The sequence below is a fragment of the Patella vulgata genome, chromosome 7, assembly GCF_932274485.2.
Source record: "Patella vulgata chromosome 7, xgPatVulg1.2, whole genome shotgun sequence".
Taxonomy (NCBI): domain Eukaryota; kingdom Metazoa; phylum Mollusca; class Gastropoda; family Patellidae; genus Patella; species Patella vulgata.
In genome coordinates, this window is record NC_065885.2 from 39,793,631 (window position 1) to 39,817,461 (window position 23,831).

The 23,831-nt window shown below is 36.2% G+C and overlaps 1 protein-coding gene and 1 long non-coding RNA gene across 2 annotated transcripts in view; both read left to right on the forward strand.

Moving 5' to 3' along the window:
* The window catches only part of LOC126828381 (uncharacterized), a 53,551-nt gene extending 48,643 nt beyond the window's left edge, over positions 1–4,908 (forward strand). Inside the window, exon 7 of the mRNA XM_050558159.2 lies at positions 678–4,908. Coding sequence (XP_050414116.2) covers positions 678–1,061 — 384 coding nt within the window. The 3' untranslated portion in view covers positions 1,062–4,908. The remainder of the gene's footprint in view (positions 1–677) is intronic.
* A 7,749-nt stretch (positions 4,909–12,657) lies between these two features.
* LOC126828409 (uncharacterized) overlaps positions 12,658–23,831 on the forward strand; it is a 138,384-nt gene continuing 127,210 nt past the window's right edge. Inside the window, exons 1-3 of the long non-coding RNA XR_007683025.2 lie at positions 12,658–12,800; positions 15,981–16,105; positions 17,142–17,257. This is a non-coding gene — a long non-coding RNA (uncharacterized LOC126828409). The remainder of the gene's footprint in view (positions 12,801–15,980; positions 16,106–17,141; positions 17,258–23,831) is intronic.

The window sequence follows — 23,831 nt, forward strand, 5'->3', positions numbered from 1 at the left end:
AAAATTTAGCCCAGAACCACTGCTATGTCATGTTGTCATCTGAATACCCAGTACGCGTCATTGCGGTAATTTAAGAACGCATAAGTACCAGTTCCGTCGCCTGAAAGTTTGGAATCCATCACACAGCAGTCCTGAGAGGTTCCACTCGAGATCGACCAAGATCTGGGCGGCAACACGTGACAACGCCTCAACAAGATTGGCACATTATTCAGCAACATATTATGCTGGGTTGCACGCTGTCAACTTTCGGTACTGTCGCTGCTATTATGGGTGCACATGGGCCCATCAGTGCTAACACTGCTCGTCGCCCACTCTGTTGGGCCTTATGTTGGACTAATTGTGATTCCGCGCATTCGGTATCTGCGCATGCTTAAACATGACAACACTCGAGCGCATGCAGCATGCCTCTCGATATCTCTCATATGATCTCTCGCAAATCGAGCATCTGTCGGACATTATTGGACCTTGTCTAATCTCATTGTTTCCTGCAACTGTAGTATCTCCGTCAAGTGGAGAAGGTATATTTTGATTTCAGATAGCAACGGTGGTGGTGATGATGCTATCCTACTGGATACATATTAGTATATATTACAATTTATTAAATCGTTATTAAACGTTGAAAATATTCATCGTGTCGTACATTGTTTCATTCACTAATGCTTTAATACTTTTTTCAGATTTATAAAAAGGGAAGTCGTTCAACTATTCCTGTCAAACCGCCCGCACTCCCACCTCGTTATTCTTCCTATCCCAACGACCCTAAAGATAAAACGATCGACTATCTATTACCCCCGGACCTTCCCGATTGCCCTGGTGCACCAACAGTAAATATGATACCCACCGAATATCGAGGTTTAACCAGCCCTGATGGTGCCTCGGTTGAAGATATAACCAACAAAAAGGAAGAACCGCCGAGAAAATATGATCCCTTGGGACCAAGGGAAGAGGAAAATGCATACAGTGTTGCTAGCGTCATTTACAATGAAGATTCGGACAATACGTGTCCAACAAATACGTATTTCATTTTGGAGGCAGAGGGGGAAAAGAAGTGGGTATCTTAAATCTCAAATAAGTTAGGCTGTATCCTTTCGAATAGAGTTAAACTATGGTGAAATCATTATATATCCATGTTTATTATTGGAATAAGACTTTATCCACCAAAGACATGCCAGTATGTTGTTCAGTAGGTGTATTCCTAAAATCATATAAAAAAGAAAATTTCAGAACATAAGTTCATATTTTCTGTCTTGTCCGCAGGTTTATCTTGTAAATTTTTGTTTTGCGTGTAGTGCGGTCCTCCTGCACTTACTATTAGAACAATACTCGCAGTTCATCTACAGTACATGTAGAGTGTTAAATAAAATATCATAGTTCGCAATTTTAATTATTTCATTACTTAAAGATACATTATGGGAGATTAGATAAAGGGCTGGCAGTTCTCGCTATAATAGTTAAAAACTAGATAATGTAGAGGGGATTTGCTGAAAGTTTCAGTCAAATTGATCCAATCGGAACCGAGATTTTGGCGATTGAATTTTCGGCCTAGCCTCGATCATCATTACTAAAGTCGATACGATAAAAAAAACAACTCTCGATTATCCATTTCATGATTAAATCATGAATGGAAGTCGAACAATAATCCAATAAACATCGCAGGCTAGCGATGACATCATCGAGAGTTGATTATGGTCTGGACCAGTTAATTAATGTCTAATTAATAATTTAGATAACATTTCAGGCCTAAAGAAAGTCCTGCAATAGGCAGATTTAGCTCTTGCATAATGTATGTTTAAGAACATTTGAAATTATCCCAGACATTTTCCATTTTTATTAGATTATTGTCGTACTCCCGTGATTTAATTCGTTTAACGAATTTTGTGATCCAAATTGGTTATTAAGGAATCCATTTATGCCTGTTATTATCCTTGGAAAGTGAAATCCAAGTCGTTAGAATTTTAAAATGAGATTATTGTTGTGCATATTTTTTAAAAAATCATTTTTAAAGACATAGTGATCTTTATATAGTCTATAAAATGTAATGTATACTAAAGCATATATGACTCTCTTGTAATTCTAGTGTTCAGTGTCCTTGTCTTTATTTGTCAATTTTTGTTTTCGCTTGCATAATTGTTAAAGGAGTAACCATTCCCAATTGTATATTAACATCGCATTATCTTTCTGCATAATCGAATCTCTCTTGCACTTCTATCTTTATTCTCATCTCGTAGTTGTAATCATGATACTGGCGACCCCGTGAAAAGGTAGGTCTTTCGGCTGCTGCTGGTCTGGCTTTGTGTAACAGAGCAAACTGTTTCAAACTGATGATGCATTATAGCGGCCACGCAAAACACCAGGGGCCTGTTCTGTTTCACGAAATTTTAACTAAGATAAAATCCAAATTTTAGTAATTTGATTGGATAATAGATTGATTTTAGTGCTTAGCCAATCAAAATTGAAGTATCTACTAAGATTTGGATTTTATCTTAAGTTAAGAGTTCGAGAAACAGGGCCAAGGTATAGTTCCGCATAGATTAAACTAATACGATTTAGATAGACTATCAAAGATTATATACGCAACCATAGGTCACACCAATGTTCGAATGACTTCATTGTGTTTCGACCTAGGATAAATCACTAAACACTCTACGAGAGTGAAATATTTCGTGTGAAATGTCCTTTATATTCTTCAGAATAGCTGGATATAAGTTGCATATCGACCATGTGTTGAAGGAAAACGAAACGCGTGGTAATCTAATTTTATAGATATATCGAATTTTCGGGATTGGGGGTCAGACAAATGATACAAATAGAAAAATATCGATTTTGGTTCACGTTTTTTGAACATCGGCAAATTTTATATTTAGCCAGGTGATACAACACAATAATTATGTATATGTTTGAGGTTTTCATTACAATATTTTTACCGCGTGTTTTCTAGTGTTATTAAATTATCTTATGTGCCATTTTTCTTTTTAGATAGATTGTGATAGATGTATTTTGTATAGTATTAAAATAGGCTAATTTGCTCAGATGGGGTTAAGTTTTTGGCATGGTTGTATAGGCTGGACATCATAAGCAAATCAAAAATAACCCACGCGAGTCATGACAACTTTACAGTGAAACGTAGGCACAAGTACAAATCAAAAGTCAGTAACGCGTGTGTCCGCCTCTAGCAACCTCTGTATGGTGTCTTGTGGGATCCTCCGATCTCTGTGGAATGCAGCTTCCCGTGGTTCTGGTACACCGTGCCTCCTTGAAGTAGCGCAATGGCGCGATCTCTCGGTGTTCATATGTCAACCTTGGCATAGTGTTCGTCTTCCACAGTAGGAGTTGTACTGACCCTGTAAGAAGTTGGTTTATTTAACGTCCACTTCCACCGAGTTGATATCGCAGAGAACGATCCAAGCTTTTTAAAAGACACGTTTTGCACCATAAAATCGTGATTTTTAACATTCCCATTCTGTCGAATTGAATTTGTCGTCTTTGAGAGAATGGGTATCGTGTGCGCTTACCTGAAAACATTATTTTCAAGTCGTGATCTGGTGTTTTTATACGCCCACATTTTCATGTGGACGTATATTGTCGTTGCCCCTGTCCGTCCGTCCGTCCGTCCGGACGTCCGTCCACAATTGTTTGTAAACAGTCTACAGGTCACAATTTTTATCCGATTTCAATGAAACTTGAACTATAGGTTTATCACCCTAAGATCTCGTTTCCTTTCGATATTGGCATGTATCGGGCTGTAACTTCATGGATTATGGCCCCTGATTGTACGAAAAGTCACGTTTTTAGCTTGTAAACACTGTAGAGGTCACAATTTTTATCCGATTCAGTTTAAACTTGAAGTGTATGATTATAACCCAAAGATCTCGGTTCCTTTCGATATTCGCGCATATCGGACCGTAACTTCCTGAATTATGGCCCCTGATTGTGGACCCTATAGAGGTCATAATTTTTATCCGATTTAAAAAACCGTCTTATTATATCACCGTTACACCCTAAGGACGACTGAGTTCGAATTTCGTGAAAATCGGCCCAAAATTGACAGACAAAATGGCCGCCGTTCGTTCTCAACTAGCGTAAAAATATGGTATATCAAGGTTGCGGACCCTATAGAGGTCACAATTTTTATCCGATTTTGTTAAAACTTGAATTGGAAGTTTATAACCCAAAGATCTCGGTTCCTTTCGATATTCGCGCATATCGGATCGTAACTTCCTGAATTATGGCCCCTGATTGTACGAAAAATCACTTTCTTTTTAGCTTGTTCTCTATCCATCTCTCGAAAATGTGGGCGTATCCTGCCTGGCAGCCGCTGGTTACATTCAGAATTGCTAACGAATTTACATTTATCCATATTGATCAAAGTGGTCTCTTTTCATGGCGTTTAAGTATGTTATCGCGATGCTTTTTTTTAATCAAATATACCAAAATATTTGAATTGTTTAAACTTGCTATATTTGGATATTAAACATACATTATGCAAGAGCTAAATCTTCCTATTGAATGTCTTTGTTTAGGCCTGAAATGTTTTCTAAATCATTAATTAGACATTAATTAACTTATCATAATCAACTCTCGATGGCATCGGATTTCTCCGACATTAAATAGATAAGAACAGTTCAGCCATATTTTGATTTAAGCTAAGAATGGAGGAGCGAGACTTAGCTTCTAACGACCAGGGTGGTGGTTGAAATTATTGCACACGTCTTGTCAAACCTTCAAAGGCTAATATCTTCGTTCGCAATAGAGTAATTTGAATGAAATTTTCACATTACTCATGTTACATTATCTATTTTCGAACTATTATAGCAAGAATGGCTAGCTCTTTATCTAAATCTAACATAATGTATCTTTAATTGTTTTTGTATTAATTGTAATATTTTCTTAATAAATTGTTTTGTTATATTATGATTGTCTGAGTTTTAAATCTTTGGTACGTCTTGGCAGGCAGGCCTAAAGTTAAACCATGGCGCCCTACATTCCGGTGAAAGAGGGCCCACCCCATCCCATCCAATCCTCTCAAACCACAAAACAACATATCGGACATGTTGTGTTTCTAAAAGCGGATATATTTTTATAAGTATAAGTAAATGGAATGGGATGATGGTTAATGTCTCGTCATTTTTTGACAAACATGTAATAATGGCATTTCTGATTTTCCATTTCCAACTGTTAATGCTTATTTTACGTGCACGCGGGTAGCTTCTGCTCTATTCGAACCCGCGACATTCTAGTCGTGAGTTCAGTGTGCTCAACAAATAAGACCCCATAAAGTTAGCCCTTGTTCAAATCAAAATAAACATGGGGAATTCCTTCTTGGACTTTCATGTAGAACATTTTCTATATACATGTATTAAGTGCATGGAGATTGCACCCCAATTAATAGTGAATAGAAGCACATGAGATAAACCGAGAAGTATCAAATCAATGGAGCTGGTCGTAATCGTCCACTCAATTTATGACGCACACTGAGAAAAAAAGTGGGTCAAAAATGAGTAAAACTTACTCATTTGGGTGAGTTATGAGAAAATACTCAGCTAGATGAGTCTTTTAACTCAGATTGGGGCAAATAAGTCAGCTATGAATTTGTCCTAAGTGAGTCACAGCCTAGTCAAGTGAGTCAAAAGTGAGTCCTTCCGGTGAAATGAATTGTGGGTTTGAAGTTTTTGGCGGCCGTTTGACGAAGACTGGACGCTTATTGACCTAAAAGAAAATCCCAATGCATCTACAAGTAACTAGCGTAGACAGGTAAATCATTTGTGGTTTGTTTGGGGTTTTTTTTTTTTGGGGGGGGGGGAGGAGGACCGAATGGTTAGCACGTGCGCGCTGTATCATAAGGTCTGCCATTGAGTCAACTGGCGTGGTTTCGATTCCCGGGTTGTACGTGGCAAGGAGTAGATTCGCCTGTCCAACCTCATGGGTTTACTCCGGGTCCTCCGGTTTCCTCCAATGCGAATTGTTGAAATAAAATTGAACCATGTGTTGGTCCCGAAATGACCTGATTTGTGTCGAGTGGACGTTTAACCCCATCCCCCTCTCTCTCTCTCTCTCTCTCTCTCTCTCTCTCTCTCTCTTGTCAATAATATGATAGGATTTTCGTACGTCTAACAGCTTTAAGACTAAACATTAAAGATGCATTATTTAAGACTAAGAGCTAAATCTGCCTATTTCAGGTCTTTATTTTAACTTTAAATCTTATATAAACTATTATTTAGACGTTTATTCACGTAACAAACCCATAATCAACTCTCTAGAACATCGAATGGCAGAGATTTAAATGGATTAGAACCCCCCCCCCCCCCCCGGATTTAAAAAAAATGTAACGATAAATTGGATAATCGAGAAGTAGTCTCGTTTGTCCAATACCGTTGCTACGTTACATCTTTCAGCACTCATAACTTCGCCCAGAATGAAATAATTTGATTGGAATTTACAATATTTTTATTTTTCATTATCTATTTTTGTACTATTATAGCAAGAACGGACAGCTCTTTATCCAAATCTTATATAATGCATCTTAAATAAGCTGTCGGGGTTTTATGGTATGTTAACTGATACCAAATTCCACATAAAGCGTTTCGGAAATTCACTTTGTGTTGTTTTTTTTCCTTTCAAGTCTAGCTGGATATGCTACTGTTAAAGCAGGTTCAACTTTATTAAAAGAGGACATAAAGAAAATGAAATGATAAGTAAAATAGAATTTTAAGTTTCACTTAATTCGGAGGGGTGGGTGTACATGTAATGTTATTTGACATTTAAACCATTTTAAAAACATCAGCTGCAACTTCAAAATATGATTCAAACACCGATATTGTTTATGTTAGTCTGGGAAATTGCAGAAACCAGAGAAAGAGATGAAACGGATAAATAAACAACTTATGGAATTGGAAATGCAAAAAATTCCTTAGACTTTTCAAATGTTAATGTGTTTTGGGAACATTGAACCGATAATTAAATGTCGGTATTTTCGACAAAACAGACAAATTTGGGTTTGAAGTAGTAAAATACCCGTCAATCTATAGTAACATACCGGATACCACGCTATATAATGTTTTCTATTCACAGGCATTACGATTTTTGATAATATGTAACAATAAAGAACTATTTCTGAATATACTTGCCCCCCCCCCCCCAAAAAAAAACAAAAAAAAAATTAACTCCTATTTATTTACAACAATTATTAGGATTAGTTAAGATTCTATCTATATAAAACAATGTACAAATTAAAACACAAACACGTATGTTTACTTTTTGAAATCCATTTATAATACACAAAATGTACAAAATACTTTAAATAACTATACAACTTTCTTGTAAATGTCAATATGTATATGTATATAGTATTGTAGTTAACAAGGTGATTGTCAAATATGCATCCTCATAAACTAAAGTTATGTGATCAAGTTTTGTTTCATTTGGATCCTCCTCATAAAAATTCCCCTACTAAACTCTCTTTGTGGTGTTGTTCATAACTCAAGCGTAACATTCAATATGTAAAAGTCATGAAAAAAATATGAATACGGCACCCACTGACTTAAACATGATAAACATTGTATTGGTGTGATGTTTTAGTTTAATCCCGTAAAATATGCCAAAACAGTGTTTATAGAAGACTGAAACTTTAAAAAAAAATTACGGGGGTGCCCCCCCCCCCCAGTGGACCCGGGGGTGCCCCCCCCCCCCCAGTGGACCACCCACACTCTCCCTATCGCGCTACATCGGCTGCTGCGCAGCTTCGTGCCTCCGGCGTCACAGATTGTCAATATTTTATATAATTTCATTTGCGGACCCCCACCCCCCAATATATATTTCACGGCTACGCCTCTGGCCATTTGACTCAAATCTATTTGCATTGATTCACTTTACTAGTCATTTGTCTCATTGCAGTTAGTCGCGTTACTCATCTGGGCCCTTATTCACGAAAACTTAAACTAAGATACAATCGAAATTTTAAGAAATACTGCAATTCGATTGGCTGACCAATATGCAAATTGGATATATGCAAATTGATTTTACTGGTCAGCCAATCGAATTGCAGTATTTCTTAAAATTTCGATTGTATCTTAGTTTAAGTTTTCGTGAATAAGGGCCCCGTTGTGTCACATGACTCAATAAAGTAGTCAAAGAACTCACTTTACTAGATGAGTCACTTGACTCACCTAACGAGTAGTTTTGTGGATTTTTGGGTGAGTTACAAAAATGAGTCCCATGTGTGTCCCAAGTTAGTCAACGAAAAGTGGGCCGTTTTATGGATAGGCTACTCACCCAAATGAGTCAACTAATAATAATATCGTCATTTATAGAGCGCGTTAATACTGAAGAAAACAGTTTCTAAGGCGCTGTTGGTTTTTATATTCACTGATTATTTACAGATTAGGGTTTTGAAATAAGAATGTTTTGAGTTGAGATTTAAAATGGCCCACAGACGGTAATTGTTTCATTGATTGTGGTAAGCTATTCCATAGAAAAGGACCAACATAAGAAAAGGCACGTTTTCCAAGTTGTAAGTTAATGGCTGGAGATATTAGAAGATGTTTTTTTTCTGAGAGCGGAGATTTCTGCTGGTAGTATAGGGTTCTACAAGACTTTTTATATAAGATGGAGCTTGGCCGTTTAACGCTTTGAAGACGAAGAGGAGTAACTTGAACTTAATTCTTTGCTGAATTGGGAGCCATTGTAAAGATTGCAATACAGGGGAGATGTATTGACGTTTTCTAGTTTCAGTGGGGAGTCGAGCTCCTGAATTTTGAACATGTTGTAGTTTGTTAATCTGATAGTCTGGTAAGCGGTATAGTAAACCATTGTGGTAATCTAGTTTAGATGAGATGAATGCGTGAATGAGATTTTCTTTATTTTCATAATTCAGATAGCGTTGGATCTTTCCAATTCGATGTACTGTATATGATAGAAGGCAGTGGAGAAAATACTTTGTATGTGATCTTTAAACGATAGGTTCGAGTGCAATATAGCATCAATATTTCGAGCTTTATGGGTTCCTGAAATTATTTCTTTATCAAAATTAACTAGTGTTTGATCATTTTTTCGGAGTTGTTGCTTGGTTCCAAGTACTAGCAGTTCTGTTTTATTTGGATTTAATTTCAAGAAATGTTCTGTCATCCACGCAAGAATTTCTGTGAGACAAAGTTCTATATTTTGTTTCGTAGAATGTTGAGAGTCTGTGTCAAATTCAATATAAAGTTTGGTGTCATCTGCAAACAAATGAATATTGGGCGCATAGCCTTCAGCAATCTTAGTGATAGACTTTGTGAAGATAATAAAAAGTACAGAACCATGCGGTACCCCACAAAGCATTGTAATATCGTCGGATGTTGAATCTTTAATTCTGACAGCTTGGGTGCGATTGGTTAGATATAACTTTAACCAGTTAGAGACACAACCACGCAAGCCAATTTCGCACCATAATGCATCAAGGAGATCCTCGGTATCGAGCGTACAAATGCGGCTGCGAGATCTAAGAGTACCAAGATAACACATTTCTGATGATCTATAGCTCGGTAGATATTGTTGGCGATTTTGAGTAAAGCAGTTTCTGTGCTGTAGTATTGTTTGTAGGCAGATTGTAATGGATTTTCAAGGTTACTGGAATAAATATGATCATTTAATTGATGTAGAACACACTTTTCTAGTAGTTTTGAAATATAAGATAGGTTACTGTCTGGACGGTAATTCGACAGAATATCTGGACCCGTGTTTGATTTCTTCAGTAATGGTTTAACCATGCTTTTCTTAGTTCCGTGGGAAAGTGACCAGATGAAAGAGATCGGATAATAATTTCGGATATGATGGGTACAAATAGATCGATGTGTTTCTTCAAAAGATGTGTAGGCATAGGGTCTAGATCACATGTTTTAGAAGAGCTTTCTGGTATGAAGAGCTTCATTTACGTTTGAGTCAGATTGGTGAATGATGACCACAACGGTACAGGTTGAGCATTTGATTTTCTTTGTAATACATCAGATCGTATTTTGACTATTTTATCATGAAAATATATTTAGAGAGAGAGATAAATGGGGTTTAACGTCCACTCGACACAAACTAGGTCATTTCGGGACTAACATATGGTTTAATTTTATTTCAATATTTCGGGGACTTTAGCAGTGCGAGGAAACCGGAGGAACCGGAGAAAACCCACGAGGTTGGACAGGCGATCCTACTCCTTGTCACGTACAACCGGGGATTCGAAACCACGCCAGTTGACTCAATGACAGGCCTTATGATACAGCACGCACGTGCTAACCATTCGGCCACCCCCCCCCCCCCCATCAGGAAAATAAACAAATTTATTTGCAAGGTCCTGTGTAGAACTGTACTCTGGAAGTGAGCTCGAGAATTTATTTCTGTCTAATAAATTAATGATCTACGACTTGGAACATTTTCTTTTGATCAGTTCCAGGTTGATCCAATTTGTTGTTGTAAAATTCGTTTTTTTGAGAAACTACAAGTAATGCAACACGCTTACACTCCGCCTTCAATATATCATTGTGGACTGTTAATTTGGTCCGTCGCCATGTTCTTTCCGCCTTGCGTCTTATTTTTCTGGCATCCCTGATTTTGTCATTAAACCAAAGATTATGTGGCTTAATCGACACGTTTCTTATGAGGTTGGGTGCGTGTTGATCCAATATCGTGGATGTTTCGCTATTACATGTATATACTCTTGAAAAAAAAGTATGGGATATTCAGAAACAACACAAAACTGCGGAAACGCACTGCTGTTTTTATTAGAGGTAACCAGTGTATGTTAATAACAGGCCTATTGCCTACACATGAACATAAACAGTTCATATGGGCGGCCCCATTTCACTCGCAAAGAGAGACACCGTCAAGAGTGAAAATGGACGTTTTTGACTTGTGTCTTAACAATGAGTACATGTAATTGCTCCACCAATCCTCAGACATTCGGCAATTCGCCGTGGCATGCTCCTAATCATCCGTCCAATCACGATTTGGGGCAATCTGACCCACCCTCCTTACAGTGCCACGGCCAATTCTTGCAGTGTTGTCGGTTGACGTTGACGTCGACGAACACATCTCCCGATGAAAATAAACGTAACACACTAAAGGAAAGATACACTAAACAGTAAATCTTATGCAAGAACCGGTAGATGCACTAACATGGATAGATAAACCAGCACGCGGCAGTTTTCATCAACCTTTCCTTGAAGTGTCAAATTTGACAATGAACCCCTCCCACGTGTATGGCGCTATTGCGTGTCGCATGTGCAGCTCAGTGGTTCTGTTGGAGCGATAAGTTCTTCATCTGTGAACATACTCTCAAAGCATTTCAAGTGTCCATGACTATTTATCATATCACATCCTGCATAGGTATTTGCATTTCAATATCCCCTACTTTTTTTGAAGAGTATATATATGGAGCAGTTTATTTAGACCAGAAGTTGAAAGTGAAGATGTTAACAAAAATGATTCTTTTATATCACCTGCTCCGAACTTGGTGTGATCAATGCATTGATCTTTCTGTATTTTATGATAGTTGCCCCAGCTGGATCACATAAAGCCATAAATTGAATAGCATAGTGATCACTGAGAAATGGGTCATCCATGCATAAGTTTTGGACATCCAGTTCACCGCAACGTGATAATTACCAAGTCTAAAGTATGACCAAGGTTCTGCGTTGGGTTGATAACATGTACTAAGCCAAAGGACTGGATAAGATCTTGAAATTGGATTGCAAGAGAATTTGTAGGAACGTCAAGATGAATGTTGAAGTCACCAGCAATAAGTAGTTTTCCTGGTTTGAGTATCAAATATTCATAATAAGAACTAAAATCAGAAAGGAAATCAGAGATTGAACAGATAGATTTTTAGATAATGGTGGCCTATAGATACAACTGTCCTACGATTAGTGATGGGACAAGCTCTATACGACTAAAGTTTTGTTTGAAAAGTTTAAATGAAAGTAAACTTTTTTACTAATTTAACTTCCTGTAGAACACAATATGAGTTGTATTTCAACACCGACTTTATTGATGTAAAATATTCAATAGAGACCGATTGTGATTTCACATAACAAATCAACACCCAAAATTTAATGTCACTTCAGTCCTTCGTCCGTACACATTTTCGACTACTTTGCTAAACAGCTTGATGGATTTCAACCATATTTCTTATTATTTTGTAGGTAGGCTGGGCTTTATGCTATGTTGTTAGGCTATAGCCTAGTGTTTATTCACATTTGTTCAAATGAAGTGGCTTTACCCGATACGAGTGGTTAAGCAGGGACACCTTTTCACCTTTTAGGGGCAGATTTCGGTAATCTTTAAAAATCTTCAACTTTAATATGACTGAAAGAGTGAATGGATTTCCTTGAAATTTGGTAGGAGTCATCCTTATTAAAGATAAAACTTTGCTATAATAAAAAGGTTGAACCTCACATGTGCATGGTGGGGGATGGGGAGGAGTCAGGACAGGAACGCCGTAGTGCAGGAAAAATTTTCCGCCCGTTACTTGCACGCGTCATCATAAAAGCAAAAATAGTCAAAATGACTGAAATATTAGGTTGACCATGGACCTTATAAGGTATTATAAGGTCCAGGGTTTGACTTGACAAAATTTTGCAATATTATTCCATATAGAACAGATGAAACCGAACATAAACGAACGGTTCCGATTGAATAATTGAACGCGAAAATAATTTGGAGTTATCCCCCTTCAACTGAAGAGTCTAAGAAGGAGACGATGTCGAAGAAATAATAATAAGAAATCCAGAATTAATTCAGAAAGTGTGCAGATCACAATTAGTACAGTAATCCGAGAGGTGTTTATTTTCTTAGAGACTATACTATTAGGGCGTGTGCATGTTGATATTCCATGACATTACATTACACAGACGGCATAATAATTTATAAATGTGTTTGTCTATATACTATATAGGCCTATTAGTATGGCTGTAGTTCAGCTCTGAACGTAGGTCTCATTACACTCGGCCTGTACGTTCAGAAACTCTTCTATTGAATCCTTGTCGAAACTGAGATCCGCCCCAGTCAATCTTACTGGGCAACTTTTTGCTGCTAAACGGCCGCGTGTCAGTCCCCGTGAACGCCTGAACAATATAAATGAACACCTTAGTGAGAATATAATAATAATAATAATAATACTGGTAATAACTTTATTTCCAATCAAGGATCCACAGGGGACATGGTACAGGTCAAACAAAGAGTGGGAAAACCCAAATGACAGTCAAGTTATAATATATAACAATAAAAGGCTGCCAACAGGGGAGATTAACATATAAGTACTAAGGCTTCATGCCGATAAAAGAGACGGCTTATGAGAACATTATTAGTCATGAAAGGGAGATAAATCCACTTAACTCTTAACGTTACAGATCAAAATTAAGCAGAAATTATGTAAGCCTTCACATTATTCCCTGTAAGGTGCTTAACTAAGGTAACGAAAGTAACCTTATTGCAAGTTCTTGTGCAAAAAGCGACCAAGTTCATTTAATATATCTACATTTTCACAAGTTAGTAACCAAATATATTTGTTTAGACTATTCAAGTTGATAAAGTTAGTATTGGATTTTTCAATAACCTCAAATAAACATTTCCTGTCTGTTGACAGATGTGCACAATCAATTAAAAAATGCAGTCGTCCTCGACTTTCCTTGACAGGCATTTTTCACAGAGGCGTGATTCACGATTTAAGCCTATATACCTGCCCGTTTCTATTTTGAGCCTATGTGAGAAAATTTTAATCTTGGTGATAGATAATTTTCATATCCAAAGTTAGTTTTAAGTTGGACAAATAAATCTAGTTTCCCAGTATGCAAAGATTCCCTTTGCTTAAGCCAAGTTTCTTTATGACATTTGACCAGCAACTTTTTCAAATTGGTCTTAAATGTCGAAAATTTATAACATGAAGTGTTTTTTAAGGGCATGTTCAATAGTTGACATAGTTCAGTGACAGTGCTAAACCATGACTGTCCAACTTTGGAAAGTTCTTTGCTAGTTGCGAGAGCATGAGCTAATAATGAATTTGGAGATGAGCTCTCAAGGTGACGCCAAAAACACAGGAGAGACTTAACAATTTCTAAGTTCATTGGGGATCGACCTAATTCGGCCAGAACTGCAAAATTTGAACTCTTTTTGTGTACCCCTAAAAGAAATTTACAAAATTTAACATGAAGCTTATCAGGTTCTATAGCATTATAAGACCTTGCTTACCTCGCTAGAACCAGTATGAGCGACACAACACGCTGTTAAAAAATACGTCTCCGTCTTCTAACCGACTTGGCAGACTTCATTGAAAGGGTAACGTACAAATTTATGAACTCGGCCATGTAAGATGAAACGAAATTTTGGTAAGCCTGGGGGGAAAAAAATTGGATTTCATCTTACATGGCCGAAGTTCATAAATTTGTACGTTACCCTTTCAATGAAGTCTGCCAAGTCGGTTAGAAGACGGAGACGTATTTTTTAACAGCGTGTTGTGTCACTCGCCAAACCGCGGCGATGTAGGGTACTGGAATCTGCTGAGGTTTGCCGAGTGCGTGTTGTGTCGCTCATACTGGTTCTAGCCGTGCCACATGAAATGTGTGGTAACCTGATATCTCGAAAACCGCTAACCGGAAGTGGTCAAAATTTTGGCTACTCTGAGATATTAATAATGTCATTATAATCTGCAAGTTTCATTGAAATCGGTTGGTAATTGCGTTCTGTAGCCGTGCCACATGAAATGTGTGGTAACCTGATATCTCAGAAACCACTAACCATAAGTGGTCGAAATTTTGACTACTCTGAGATATTATTAAAGTTATTATAATCTGCAAGTTTCATTGAAATCGGTTGATAATTGTGGTCTGTAGCCGTGCCACATGAAATGTGTGGTAACCTGATATCTCGGAAACCACTAACCTGAAGTGGTCGAAATTTTGCCTACTCTTGAGATATTACTGACGTATTTAGCCAAACATAACTCATTAACTGATTTGAAATTAGAGTACAAATCAGTTTATATACATTCATATTACATTATTATATGCGTTGCAATCCATTTGTGTCAATTTCTAGGTCCAAATGTTAGTGATTTAGCTCCTTTGATATTAACTGTGTGCTTTCTCCAGGTGTTCTGGTTTCTCCGGGTGTTCCTCACAATGCCAAAGACGCCTGTGCACCCAGGTTTTTGTTCAATGGACATTAAATTCCCTCTCGTCTAGTTGACAAATATCCAACTTATGCAAAAACTCATTGATGTTGTACAGCTAGTGGCATACTTAGACTCTTAAAGTAGCTAAGTTTCTAACTCAATATCATCCAAAGTCTTCGACATTGAAAACAAGAATTACTTGTCAATTTAAATCAACATTGATGTTGTGATCTTACCAAGAAAAGTTGGGCTTTTGATATCCAATATTTAAGACAAAATAAATATTTTACCATTGGTAAACGAATTGTGTACCATAATGCATTTCAACTCCTTTTGTAACAAGGGACTCGAAGAACGGGGCTATACATATTCTACAAGTCGAGTCAAATGGTGACGCCATATTATTATCTGGAGAGCATGCACAATAAATACTATCGTTGTAGAGTAGACTGGAATGACCAGATGTTAGAGATTGCTATTCGATTGAGCCTTCTGGCGTATTTCGCCAAACATAATTCATTAGAAATTAGAGTAAAAACAGAAACGATTCAATGTTAATCAGTTTATATACATTTATATTACTTATTATATGCGTTGCGACCCATTTGTGTCAATTTCTACGTACCAAATATTAGCGATTTAGTTTCTTTAAGTTAGTGTTTGTGAATTCTCTGCTCCTACGAAAAACACATAGGCTGCCTACCTTAAACAAACAAAAAGTATAATTTTGCCAGGTGTCTTCTATCCTTCTACTATATTTGGTGCACATTGACGTTAGAATTCCATGAATTTAAGTTTGGCTGTTTATATATGCTAATTAACCTGCATTCATATGTTTGTATAATTAAAGTTTGGTTGAAGAGTATGAAATGGAGAAGGATAGTTGTGGGTACAGTTACTTTTATAATACCAACTACAATAGCTTTCTTTGATATTGTCGGCTATGTCGCCAAAGTGGAAGGAGCATCTATGCAGGTAAGTTATTATTGCAAGTTGTATCATGAGTTTACTATTTCCTTGCTAATAAAAACTCTTATAATCTGCTAATAAGAATTCTATAGTTCTGCAAAAATAAATAATGAAGTCCCCCGAAGTTGGCCTTTTAATTTGATTTTTTTTTTACCTAAATCGAATTGTTTAAAACTAACATTAAAGTCAATGGAAAATAATATAGTGGTTTTAATACTGATGGACAAATAAGACTGGTCATTTATTATCTCCTTTCTCATTTTTGTTGACTTTTTGTTCTAAAATTGGCAAAGAGTGTTCAAATTTATTTTCAATCAAGTTTTGATGAATAGGCCTACTGTATGTAGTATATAAGCAGACATTTAATATGGAAATTTACAGCATGTAGATTCCTTTGATATGTCGTAAAACAAAATGGTGTCATGTTGGACTCTTTCTGGTATAAAGATTTAGATAACCAGAATGTTCAAAAAGACATGGATTTAACATTTAAATAGTTTTGAGTGTGTTAAAGCCAATGTAGTCTGATTTTTGCTAATATTTGGTGTTGTCTCCCTTTATTTGATGAACATCACAGATCATCCTCGGTATACCCAGTGGTTTCATTCCGTTATACTCCACTTTACCCAGCAGGGTTCATCCATGTGGTATTCACACATTCAAATTATCTGCCCTTGATCATAGCTTGATTCTACGAACCAATCAAAAAACAGTTTACAAACCAGTCTTAGCCCCATTGTTTATGTTCACAACAATATGGCAGCTTGTTCGCTCAAATATGAGAAAGTTTGTAAGAAATTTGATATAAAAGAAGTGTCCTAAAACATCTTTTTGATGGGAAAGATGTTTTTATGTCAGTCAGCTAGGTCGTTATGTTACCATATTTGGTCGATAAATATTGCACAATCATCAAGAGCAGATAATTTGAATACATGTCTCTCCCTTGGATGAACCCAGAGATTAGTGGAGTGGAATGGAATGAGACCACTGGGGATTATATTACATGCATTTTGTCAATAAGTTCAATAAATTTTTTATGCAGCCTGTTTTGAATCCAGAAATATCGACAGACAAGAAACCTATATCAGATTTTGTATTGCTAAATCGATGGAAAACTCATGGGATGCAGTTTAAAAGAGGAGAAATTGTATCACTGTCGTATGTATATTTGATTAGTTATCTGTTTACCCTGCAACCATATTTTGATGCTCAGTAGCATTTTTTGCAGATATTGGTAAGTCAATGACATGATCCGGATTATCAGCGAGTTGATTAATTTATAGTATCCCGCCACATGATTGACACTCAATAATGATTAATCTAGGATATATATATATGATTAGAATTTTAAGATTTAATATTTTTTTTTCAAATTGCGACTTTGGCGACCAACAGCGTGAGCCGTGGACAGGAGTTACATGAACTATGTCTGTCTTTGGAAGATTTCTAAATGTTCACAAATTGGGATGTCTTTATGGACAATAATAATGGATGGTAAATATTGAAATACATAGTATCTCCCAGCCTCCCATATTCCTGAAGCAATGATCCCAGAAATCCCTCTCTAGCCATTGCTGTATTTAAAGTGAATATTTGTCTATTTTTATCGTCCAATCATTAAGTACCATTGTTGGAAGTAGTTCTATTCAGTTTGTTGAAACAAAATACATAACATGACAGTTTGTTTCCTTGATCTGGTGTCTTCCCTAAAACTTCAGAAATAATATTCATCTGTTACGTGGTCCAACAGACGATAAAAAGATTCTGATTGTATTTTCGTTTGTAACAATTTTGAATAGCCTTGTTTATGACACAATTAGTTTTTTTGCAATATTCTGCCATTCTGAGGATAATTGCTCATAATGAATATTGTGGGCTGTGACGTAATGTAGCCACGATTGTCATTATACAGTTTTACATTAACATGTTAAGAGCTCCAGTTAATCCAGATTGATTTGATACTCTGTAATGGATTGGTTGTTAACCCGACTATTATAACTAGTCATATAATTTGGGACAGGAATCATCAATCAGTCCAGCAGTGTTTGAGTGCGATTATTGGTAGGTCTAATCAAACGAAACACTGAGAGGAGTATGAGTATCTCCCAGAAAAATGTAAGATTTGTTGTAGTTTTACATGTAGCTGTTTTATTAGTCCCCTTACAGTGAAACCAGAGAAGACTATAGGTTTTCTCTCCATCTATCTGTCTGTCATATATTTGTTTTCTGCAGATAAAGCTGCACAGCTCCATAGTGGGGCAGGCATATCATGCACATGTACATTTTGATTTCAACGAGATTAAATTTTGATTTTGTAGCACCTATACAGTGGTTTATAAAAGAGTTGGTTGGTCCCAGTGGGCAGAGCATATTAAAGACATGTTGAGGATTACAACATAATTAGAATTATTAGTTTATTGATGGAACTGAAACACTGATGAGTGATTAATCTCAAGATTCCCAACCTTTTTCCACTGGCGAATGCCTTGGGATACTTTACACAGAGGATCGTCAGATCTGCATTTACTCTGTTCAGGCAGATTTCCCATATTAGATGCGTGCAACAACTTTTCATGTTGATCTTTGATAAACCCCAATGGGGTCCATCTTACTGGGAAAAGTTAACTTATGAAACAAATATGCTTGAAATAATTTCTTTGATAGCTTCATACACCCCTCTTCTCTCACACTGACGTTTCAGTAACTGCCATCAGATTGTAACGCAGGGATACATGCAGGGGTGCAACCAAAGTCTTCCCGAACGTATCAAGGACAAAATATCTAGGGACCTCTTCTAGCGATTTTTCAAAGAAACAAAACGGCGAAGTCGATTAAAAGGGCAGATTGTTACATTAAAAGAGTTTGTGACATTATTTATATCTGACAAAAAAATGTAAGAAACGACAGACAACTGAGCTGACTCAACCAAATAAACTTATTCTATCTCTTTGAAGCTTGATTAGATCGTATAAAACAAATATTCTGGTTTTCAGATAACCCTTTTTTATTTAAAAAAAATAAAATAAAACCACTCTATTTAATTACTGCAAGTAAATTTGAATAAATATAAAAATATTCTGTAGGCTCATTTATAAAGTATGCAACCCTGATAAATGTTACTTATAATGTATGGAGCCGAATCGTTGCCATATTAAGAAAATATAATAGTTAAAATTGACAATTTATCATAGTCAAAATGGTAAAAATGGTCATTTTTCGAGATTTTTAACTTGTAAATATCACATAACACAAAATCACTAGTCTATATTAGTATCAAAACAAACCAAAAAAATCTAGTTATGTTTTTTCACTTTCTACTTTTTTATCTTTGCATTTTCAACTATCAGAATTTCTCCATTGTAATTTCCACCTCCAAAATTTCTCCAATCGAACGGACAAAGGCGCGGTTCCGGGTTCAGCCAAAGTTGACGTCATAAGATGTCAGCATTTATCGTCTCGGCTAAAATTACTGCTAAATTGGGTTATTCATAACTCTTAAGAACTGTCCGATTTTATTTATTATTTTTTGGAGAAAAAAAATGAAATAAATTCGTTGTCATGTTGAACAACTTTTTGTTTAATGAGTTATATCATCGAACCTTGAGGTTTGCTCATTGTCTTAATAGAACGGATGAATCTTTGACAGAACATCGTCATGGATGTGAGCGAATTTCTGTCGTTATATCTGAAATAAGTGAAACTACAAAAGAGGTGCTTGGCTGCCTTCATCAATTAAGAAAAGCTTTACAGTTATTAGACGATGTAATAAATTGACAACAAGACAATTAGGACCTGGTAGAGAGTATCATTTTTCGTCAGGAAGAGTTGATCCGCCAAAGTTATTTATTCCACAAGAACAGTTACGATATTTAATAGATAAACATCTGTAATTTGTGGAAAATAAAAAATAATATATCCCCGATGAGAGGTATAAATTATTGTTTCACTATTTCGGTGTCCCAGAATATTTTAATTTACCTTTTCAATCTATCATGATAAGGTAGGTAGTTGTGATCGCAACACATGCAGCAAGAGTCTACCTGTGCACTGTCAATATTAAAATCTAATGGATTATGTAGTTGTCATTAAAACATGACAGTAAAGACATAAATTATTTGTTCTTTTCACATTAACTGGGAGTTAAATAATGCGAAACTAGAAACAAAAGTTATATTAATTAAAATACAACTAGAAACAAAAGATGTATTAAGTAAAATACGAGGTGGACCTAATTAGGCCTATATATATATATACCCCTCCGACAAGACTCAAGAGTTAAAAAAAACAAAAACCTATATTTTTATTGACGGTTGGATGGTATCATGTTAGTAATAGTTATTGATTTTAACCATTAGTATTTTATACTTTTGCAAAGCAGAATTTTTTAAAACAAGTATCCGGTAGCCAGTATATATATAGGCCTAATAATTTTTATGTGGTCTTCAAAAAAAATACAGATGTGACATCATCTTTTGTATTGGCGTACTAGTACTTCAAATAAAGTACACGTCTATGGTACATACAATTAATCAATTACATACAAATAACATATTACGTTAAATATTGTTTTTACATAATTAATTAATCAACAAGTGTTTTTATAAGTCAAAATCCGGTAGGCCTACAGCGCATTGGACGCTTATGGCTGACATCCGGATCCATTCACTTGATTTGAGATACTTATTGTTTGAAATATATGTGTAACCTATATTGTTTGTCGTGTCTATGGGTTTGTATTGTGTAGTTGTTTATGTGGATAAGACGCTGGCTCGCTAGCCTGGAGGTCGGGTGTTCGATCCCTGCATTGGCCGAGAAAGTTCATCCAGATTTTCTGGCGTGGTTCCCCCTTGTCAGTGATGCAGGACAGAGGGTCTGACAAGGACAGCTGTCTAGTCCTTCGGATGAGACAAAAAACCGAGGTCTCGTGTATACATTGGAGTGCACGTAAAAGATCCCTTGGCAGTTGGAATTCGATATAAGAGTAGGCAATAGTGCCGCTGCCCGGGCAAAATTTCCCTCATAGCACACTGTATGACGTATGCCCGTCTTCATTAGGCCAGCATAGGAGCAGAACAGTAGGACGTTAAACCCCATTTGATTTCATTTCATTTACTATTCTCTCAGCTAACCGAAGAACTCCAAATGCATCAGCTGCTTATACCAACGTAGATTTATGACGTTGTGTGCCCATAGTCCCTATCAGGAAGCATTAATCTTAGTCCAGACGATAAAAACAGATGAGTTATGACGTCATCTTCGGCCGAACTCGGAAACACACCCCTTTTCCTTATATGGTCAGTTAGATTGGAGAAATTGTGATAGTCGAAAATGCAGTGGAGAAAATCTGATAGTTGAAAATGCAAAGATGAAAAATTTACAGTGAATTTTCAAGCAATTTTTGCTTTGATACTAATAGTGATTTTCATGATGGTAAATATTTACCATGTGATATGTGATATTTACAAGTGAAAAATCTCGAAAATGGCCATTTTTACCATTTTGACTATGATAATTTTGCAATTTTAATCATGATATTTTCTCTTAATAATAATATGGCAACAATGCGGCTCCATAATAATGTAAGTGGTACTGGATGATCATACATTCCTATAAACAACATGATTAAAACAATTTCAATAAGAGGTCATTTCGGCCACTAGTGACAAAATAAAAAGACCAAAATAAAAACCTCCCTCTCACATCAGAATTTTGAAAGGGATTGTCTGAAAAGAATTTTTTTGTTGTATAGCCTAAATGTAATAATACGTTTCTCTTTTTTTATACGCCCATATGGAAATGTGGTTGAATATTGCTGTCCCCGTCTGTCTGTAGGTCCATCCACCTTCCACAATTTCTTGTGAACACTCTACAGATTACATGTATCATCTAACTGTTTTGAAATTGATATATGTTTTTTTCTTGTGAACACTCTATCTGACTGTTTTGAAATTGATATATGTTTACATCAGTGAGGTGAAGAATCCTTTTTATTTTCAATAATTTCCGTTAATTTCTTCTGGAGTTATGGTCCTTGTTTCACTTTGTTGAACCTTGTGAACGCTCTAATGACAAAAGTTATCCCCTGATTTGTATGACATTACCGTGTTGGCACTTACTGGTCCTTGTCTTCTGACGACTGCTGCACCTGTTCGAGTCGCTGGGCGGAATCTGTCACGCAGTGAGTGACCCGGATGTAGCAGTCTTGAGCCTGGGTTGTAACGCATTGTTGACCAGGATGTTGACGGTCACGTGTTGTGTGAAACAATAGTTCATAGTATTGCATAATATTATACATACAAAACCACCTAGTAATAAAATATTTGGGGAAAAAGTGATGCATTTTCCATGGCGCTCAGAATATAAATCATTTAAATTAGTGAAATGAAGAATCCTATTGACTTTCAGCAATTTCCGTTAATTATGTCTAGAGTTATGGCCCTTGTTTCACTTTTTTGAACCTTATGAACGCTCTAACAACAAAAGTTATCCCCCGATCTGTATGACATTTTTTTGCATCATTTAAATTAGTGAAATGAAGAATCCTATTGAATTTCAGAAATTTCTGTTAATTACATATAGAGTTATGGTCCTTGTTTCACTTTGTTGAACCCTGTGAACGACAAAAGTTATCACCCTATCTGTATGAAATTTATATGCATCATTGAAATTAGTGAAATGAAGAAGCCTTTTGAATTTCAGCAATTTCCAATAATTACTTCTAGAGTTATCTCACTTGTTTAAATTTTGTTGAACCTTGTGAACGCTCAAATGACAAAAGTTGTCATCCGATTTGTATGAAATTTATATGCATTATTTAAATTAGTAAAACGAAAACCCTGTTGAATTTCAACAATTTCAAAAAATTTCTTCTAGAGTTATGGCCCTTGTTTCACTTTGTTGAACCTTGTGAACGATCGAATGACGAAAATTATCGTCGGATCTGTATGAAATTTATATGCATTATTTAAATTAATAAAACGAAAAAGCCTGTCGAATTTCAGCAATTTCAAATAATTACTTCTAGAGTTATGGCCAATGTTTCACTTTGTTGAACCTTGTGAACGTTTGAATGACAAAAGTTATTGTCTTATCGGTATGAAATTTATATGCATTATTTAAATTAGTAAAACAAAAGAGTCTATCGAATTTCAACAATTTCTGAAAATTACTTCAGTTTTTAGAACCCTGTGAACCCTCAAATGCCCCAAATTACCTACAAAAGAATAAATATGAGACAACCCTTGTCGACAGCTTGGACGATTTAACAGCTATGGCGTATGTTTTGTTGCCTGGTTACCTATCTTATATAATGTTTGTACCTTATGACATGTTATTATTTTCACTCAGTTGTGTAAACATTTAATATTTCTTGGTTTCAATAGGTCAAACAAATGCAGTATATAAAAGACAATTAAATTTCATTTAAACATGAAACTAATACATCTTAAGTTTATATTTCGAAAAGATGTGGCAAGTGGAGCGTGGGGAAAAAATTCCTTAACCCGTTAAGTGCGTAGGTCGTTATATAACATCCTGGACAACTGCCACTAACTGTGTGTAGGCCGTAATATAACACCTTGGAGGTATTTTCCCCAGCCTATTCTTAGAACATAGTTCGTCACTCGGGGGAATCCCTTGGGAATTTCCCCACGATCGCAGCATGTGTAGGACGTTATATTATGTCCTGGACAACTGCCACTCACTGTGTGTAGGGCGTAATATAATGCCTTGG